The sequence below is a fragment of the Brassica oleracea genome, chromosome C2 (genome assembly GCF_000695525.1).
Source record: "Brassica oleracea var. oleracea cultivar TO1000 chromosome C2, BOL, whole genome shotgun sequence".
Lineage (NCBI taxonomy): Eukaryota > Viridiplantae > Streptophyta > Magnoliopsida > Brassicales > Brassicaceae > Brassica > Brassica oleracea.
In genome coordinates, this window is record NC_027749.1 from 42,959,961 (window position 1) to 42,967,350 (window position 7,390).

Consider the following 7,390-nt stretch of genomic DNA (forward strand, 5'->3'; position numbering starts at 1 on the left):
TTGGCAACCTGTCCCAATTTGCAACCCACATCGTAAATGCATGTTTAGGCACTGACCCTTTAAACCAGACAACATCCACCCAATCCTTTACTTGTTCTCGAAATCGCCAGATAGTAGAGGTTTTAAAAGCACACGCCGGATAGTCACCTGCAACCCATTCATAATTATCATCAATATTAGTATGTAAAAGAAGGGAGATAGTGGTAAGGTGAGCGTGTAGCTCGACTTCCCGTGCTGATCGTGGGTGTGGGAGTGACCAGTTTGGATGCACTATGGCGTCAGCCACCACAGGTCCACAGCGTTCCTCCTTATTCTTAGTGGAGCGGACCAAAGTGGCTAATCAACTGACCCAGTGGAGTCCAAATGTCATACCAGAAGCTCGCAGCTTGACCATTTCCCAAATTAGTTTTACAGAACTGAAGAGCTAATGGTCTTAAGTTTGAGAAGTCTTTTCCAAGCTCAAGTGTTGTTTGAAGCAGATTTGATGGTCCAAAAACATTTGTTATTAAGATGAATATGCCAGTGCCAATCAAACCAAAAAGAAGGTGATCCAGATAAATTTGTTACTTTCATATCACAAAAACTCCAAATTACTTCATATGTTCATCATATATAACAGCCTAATTAAGCCTCACCTTCTGTTCACTTAGGCAGAGTCTAGTTGTGACTGTTATTAAGCCGTCCATTTTGGCATCCAAGTTTCAAACCTTCTCAAACCCAACTTTTTTTAGCTGACATTATAGTCACATGTTTATACGAGATATCAAAGATTAAAGATTAAAGAAATCATTTGTACATTTCATACAAAAATGTGAAAATGTCTTAGATCTTACATGTCTTAATGGTCCCTCTTTATCTGATCCTCAAGATATACATCTTACTTCCTTAGTCTCTAATATAAAAACATTTTGTCGTGGCTAAACCCTTTCCACAAAGGTTCGCCCCAAAAAAGAGAAAAAGACAGACACAATTGGTTAGCTAGCTTTTGTCAAATTAAATTATTGCCATTCAATCATTTGGTACACAAGAAACAAAATCACCATAACTTCTTTGCTTCTCATATCAAAAACTCAAACTGTTAAATACGCTCTAGACATGGAAGATCAGAAGCTGTAGTATTACACAAAGCTTTAAACTCTGTTCATACTTTAAAGAACACAGTATTAATCTAAATTTGATCATTTAGTTACTTCATCTTCTTTCACAGGCCTTATCTCAATCCCCTGGAAAACCAGACCACTCTTCCACTGTCCCATCCGTGTCTCCATAATAGCTACCTCAATCTCATCGCCATCATCACAACCTCCATCGTTAATGTAAAAACTCCCCAGCTTCACTTCACTCCACTTATCACCTCTCTCCTTGGGCTCCTCCACGTTCCCACCACTCTCCCTCTCTCCTTCAACTTCTTCCCTAGGAAACCTCATCCACGGACGCCTCGTCCTAAACGCTCTAGACACAGCTGCTAACGAAACTCCAGAGTAACCATAACCGCTGCGCGGATCCGTATCGCTCGGTTCGAGAAACACAAACGTCTTCCTAACCTCCTTCCCCGCAAACCCAACTTCAGCTTCAATGGGCGTGTGGTCGAAACCGTAAGATCTACTGCTCGCTCTCTTGAACACTAAGTAGACAGAGTAATGCGTCCCCTTAGACAGCATTCTAACACTTATCTTGCCGCGAATCTCGAACCAACACACGTTACAAAGCTCTGCTACTTTCTCAAACCTGATACCACACATGTACAACAAAGTAAGCTCCTTATTACAAATCTCAAAAACCGAGAAGAAGAGAGACATTACTTAGATTCAGGAACTGTAACCCATTGCCAATACGCGGGAGAATCACTCCATGTGATCTTCAAATCCATCGCGGACAACATGTAACACTTCTTCCCACTAGCTTTCTCCAACCAAAAGCTCTGAATTGTTTCCCAAGTAACTAAAAATTAGTAAACTTCGAACTCGGAACCCTAATTTTAACATTCTTATTGAATTTACCTTTTTGCCCTCATCGATTAGGACGGGATCGTCAGCGAGAGAGAGATAGATCTTCTTCTTCGACGAGCAATCCAGCGACGGAGGAAGAGCAAGAGACGAGTACTCCGGCGGAAGAAACTTCTCCCAGACCAAATCGGACTCAGCCGCCGACTTAACTGTTCTCGAAACCGAAGCCACGACGCAAGCATCTCGTGGTGTGGTATGGAAAATCACCATCGAGATACAATCTTCCGGCAAAGTATCGAACCGCGACGTCGTCGCTCCGACAGAAACAATCGCGTCGTTCCGGCTAATTCCTCCGCCGCATTTCGAATCTTGAGTTTGCTCCATAGCTTTCGAATCTAATTTCGAATCCGATGTTTGTTTTTAAGTGAGAGACTATGTTAAGATTTTAAGACACTATGGGTTCTGTTGTGTCGGATAAGTGTATATTTATACCGTTATCGTGATTCGCGAAAGACTTACTTGTTAAGATTTAATTTGATGTTCCGAAAATACCCTTGTAAGCGTAACGTCTCTGGAAGAATATCTATAAAGTTTTTTTTCGAAAATTAAAATAAAAGTTTTTGACTTTATCTAATCAGCCAAAGCAACTAGCTTTTTGTTTCGGTGTTTACCTTACTTATGAAGTCTTTGTTTACGAGAGACTGTTTATTATACAAATAAATTATAATATTAGGAAAAGTCAATAATTCTCATGAATCTTTGTTAAAGGGTGGAGATCATGTTAGTCTTATTTCTTAGTCTATCTCATTATTCTCAGCTAAGTAAAGGTGCGTTCAAAAGCTTTGTAGCTGATAGGGGAAACGAAAGTTTCTTTTTCGAATTTGTTCATGTTAGTGTGGTGGACACTCAGTATCAAGAACCCAAACTCACCAGCATTACAGCCTAAACTTGCAAGGTTTGAAAATATTACACTTTAACAATTTATTTTGAAACAATTCATTTTTCATTTTAAATTGCACATGAAGTATAATCCGAGAGATACAGTAAAAACTCTATAAATTAATAATGTTCAGATTATAGTATTTTATTAACTTATATAATCATTAATTTATAAGTAATTTTTTTTTAGATTTCTGTATTTTAGAATATATTCTTTTATAAAACACGAAACCACATTCGACGGGAATCACCTTTGCATTCAGAAGTAGAAGCACTGCGATGGGCGATGGAAAATATGTTTCAACATTCGACGTGCTAGAGCTTTGAGGCAGATTGCAAGGAGCTGATTGCTATGATAAAGGAGCCTCGTGTATGGCCGAGCTTTGCAACAGAATTAGAAATGATTGAGATTCTGCAGATCTGCTTTCCGGACTTCAAGATCACCTATATTCCACGCACGCAAAATCAGATTTCTGACTCTTTAGCTAAGACTGCTAGGTCTTTTCATAGGGAAATTTATTTTATTGGTTGTTCTATTCCGGTTTAGCTACCTAGACCACCTCAAGTTTGAGTAATAGAATACTCTTTTGTTGTAAAAAAAAAACAAACAAAAATGGTTAATTTACTGTATATACATTAATTAAATTTTAGAAACTCAACTTTCATATTTTTATTATATTATTTGGTATATATAAAATATGACAACTTAAGAAGATTCAAAAATTTTTTTATGACCCAAATAGCAAACAAAAAATAAAATGACCAAAATATATTTTTTAAAAAATAAAAAACTAAAATACCTTTAATAAATAATATTTTTGATATAAAAAATAATTTTTTGGACTATTAAAAGGTATCTCTCTAAAATATATGTTTTATAGAATTTAAATGTGGTTTTACATAAAATTATTGTAAATATTCTCAAAATATTAAGCATAAATATTTAGATTGGTCAAGTTAATAATATTGTCTAGACCATTCATTTTGAGTATAATTAATTACATTTATATTTGGTTCAATATATAATAAAACAGGTTAGTTAGGAACATTACCTTCAGTTCATTTTGTAAAACAACGAAATATATATTTTTTTAATTAAGATTATTAAGAATGTTGGTTTATGTTTATTTTTGCTGATAATCTGATAAAAATATATTGATAGAAAACATAATTTTAATTTTAGTATTTTTAATATCTAGGAAAAATGATTGTGGACTATATAAAGTACTGACATCACATGACTAACCGCAAACTAAACTAATGTATACCTACCATCACGAAGTATATATTATGCAAGACAACATCCCTCAACTTAATGATGTTATGTAGTTAACATCAAAAGTTTAATTTCATTCATCCAAAAATTGACGTGGATGTCAGAAACCATTTAAATATCTCATTTTTATCAATTAAAATATAATGTACCTTACGGTAATTTAACTAAATACGAAAGTTATATAAAATATTATGTAATTTTGTTTTTTTTTAAATTATTTTGATCTGTTTTGTTATTAAGTCTTAATAAAACAAATTGTAATTCGTTTGATTAATTGTGTGACATATACTTATTTGATTTTTTATTATAAACTTATTTCATGTCAATTTACTGACTAACATTTTTTTTTGATATAAAATTAATTAAATTAATGAATTGTTTTATTTATATTTTCATAAACAAAAATTGCATCCATTTAAAAATATATCAAATAAGTATATATCATACAATTAATCAAACGAATTACAGAAATTTTATTAAAATTTCATAAGAAAACAGATTAAAATAATTAAAAAACAAAATTACATAATATCTTACGTACTTTCATATTTAATATAAATAAAAATAATATAATATGAATTTTTCAAATACAGTAAAATAAAAATGTTAAAACACTACTTATCAAAAAATGTTAAACATATTGATTTTTTAAATTAGATATTGTTAAAAACAATTACGCTTTTAAACGTGGGTTAAAATCTCAATTAGTTAAATTACGGTCGGGTCTGTCATATTTTAGTTGATAAAACGAAATATTTAAACGGTCTTTGACATCCACATCAATTTTTGGATCAACGAAATCAAACTCGTGATGTTAATTAAATAACATCATTAAGTTTAGAGATGTTATCATGCATAGCATATACTTCGCGTAGCTAGGTATATATTAGTTTAGTTTGAGCCATGTCATGGTCAATATTTCATGTAGTCAGTAATCATTTTTCTTAATATTTATTATGTTGTTTGAGATATGTGTTGAGGAGGAAATTATTTATTTTTAAATATTAAGCTTATTTTGTGGATGTTCATTTATTATGAAATTAATATATATATATATATATATTAGTTTTTATAATTATTTATTTTATATATAGTTTAATTTGAAACCAGAATAAATGAAAAGAAGGTAAAATAATAAACTTAAGCGACAAAAAAATCATCAAAAAGGAATATTTATTATGTGCTTTGATATTATGTTTAAAAGGACAGTTTTTATTTTAATAACATCAAGCTTATATTTTTATTTCCTTTTTGTGAAACCAAATTATTTTTAAAATATATCCACGTTTTAAAATTGTATAATATTTTCTTATATAATATATATATATAATATATATGTGTGTGTGTGCGCGCGCACGCGATTTAGAAACCAGTATAAAAAAAATTAATATAAAAATAAAAACTAATGAAAAAATATCAGAAAAATAAAAAAATTCAAATAGCTTTAGAAATATTTATAGATATTTTCCTTTTTTTGTTATTTTCAGAAAGATAAAATAAAACTTATTAATGAGAACTGCAATAGAAAAATATGAAAATTTCCAAGGATTTTTTTTTTTGTCATCAACAAATACAGACTCATACTGACTTCGTAAACCAAACTGGGTGATCTCCATCCATGTGAACGACAAAAGACGGTTGCTTCCTAACATTGCGTGCCAGTCTATCTGCCTTTAAATTTTGCGTACTTGGTACATAGATAATCTCTGATCGGGTGAAGCTCTCTTTCAAGATCTTGACATCTTCCAAATAATTTGCAAAAACTGGCAATTCTTCTGGTTCCGAAACCATCTTCACAAATTGAGAACAATCCGTTGCAAATGTAACTTGAAATTGACGTAATTTCCTCATCCATTCCATTGTCCAGAGTAGCACTTCCATCTCCGCATGAAGAAGAGAGAGACTAGCCCTAACATTCCTCTCCCCAACAATCCATCAAAACCTTCTAAAGTGCTAAACCAACCTTGTCCTGAAAAAATATCATCCTATTTCCAGGAGCCATCTGTAAAACACCATATTCATGGAATTGACGGCAAGATCGTATCCACTATTTGTGGTACTGTCCTCTGTTCATTCAATATTTTTGCCTCAGCCCACAGGTGTTGATTCTGTTTCTGCCAATTTAAGCGTATCCATTGGATCCATATCCAGATTACTGAAAACTTTATTATTCCTAGCTTTCCAGATGTACCATAGCATCCATGCAAACTGATGATCCTCCATCTGCGGGAAAACTTTCCAGAATAGATTATTCATGTTTGTGAAGAGAGAACTTGTTGGAAAAATAGCTGGATTTGATGGTATCTTCGAGAGAGCTCAAACCTGAAGTGCTGCAGAACATTAAAAAAACACATGGTTTATCGATTCCTCGTGGGCTCCACATCTTACAAAACAAATATCCCCTTGAATTCTCCTCGCTTGTAAATTCTTCTTCACTGCTATACACCATGTCATTAATTGCCATAGAAAATGTTTTAACTTTGGTGGACACTGTATTTTTCAGCAGAAAGCCTTCAAAACATCAACTGTGGGGCCAATCAGTAGTGGTGGTCTTTTCCTATCTGGATAGATCCGCTCTACCTGATATCCTGATTTGACCGTATATTTCCCATTTTTTTTGAAGTGCCATCCATCTCTATCTATCCTCTGAGTCCTACTCAGTGGTATGCTTTCTATAAGTTTTGCATACTGTGGATCCACCAAAGCCCGAATTGCCTGTGAATTCTAAGTGCACGAGGTAGAGTCAATGAGAGACTCCACTGTAAGGTCCGTGTATAAATTGTGTTGATTTTTATTAGCAGTTCTCGGGCGAGTGGTTGGGAGCCATGGATCATTCCATACAGATATAGAAGAACCTGATCCCACCCTTTTGATTAATCTTTTGCTTACCAGAGATCTAGCGGAGACAATACTCCACCAGCCATATGACGGAGAATATGAACGAATCGGTTCCAGAGGTGAAGCATTCCTATAATACCGACCTTTGAAAACTCGAGAGAATAATGTGTTTGGCCTCTCTATCAGACGCCATAACTGTACCAAGCATCGCTGTGTTGAAATCATTGATGTCTTTAAACCCCAAAACTCCTTCATCCTTATCTACACATACTTTGTCCCATGATTTCCAGTGCACGCCTCTTGTGCTTCCCTCTGGACTCCACTAGAATTGTGATATTACGCTCGTCAGTTTCTTCACAGTTGCCTTAGGTAAACGATAGCAGGACATCGT

General features: G+C 33.7%; 1 protein-coding gene across 1 annotated transcript; it reads right to left on the reverse strand.

The window, feature by feature from the left end:
* Positions 1–974: 974 nt before the first annotated feature.
* Positions 975–2,403, reverse strand: LOC106322683 (F-box protein PP2-B1). Its single transcript, XM_013760785.1, has 3 exons — positions 2,001–2,403; positions 1,803–1,921; positions 975–1,728 (listed from the first exon to the last, which is right to left on the reverse strand). Exons 1-3 carry the CDS (start codon positions 2,328–2,330, stop codon positions 1,179–1,181), a joined length of 999 nt encoding a protein of 332 aa, XP_013616239.1. The 5' UTR covers positions 2,331–2,403; the 3' UTR covers positions 975–1,178.
* Between the last annotated feature and the right edge of the window lie 4,987 nt (positions 2,404–7,390).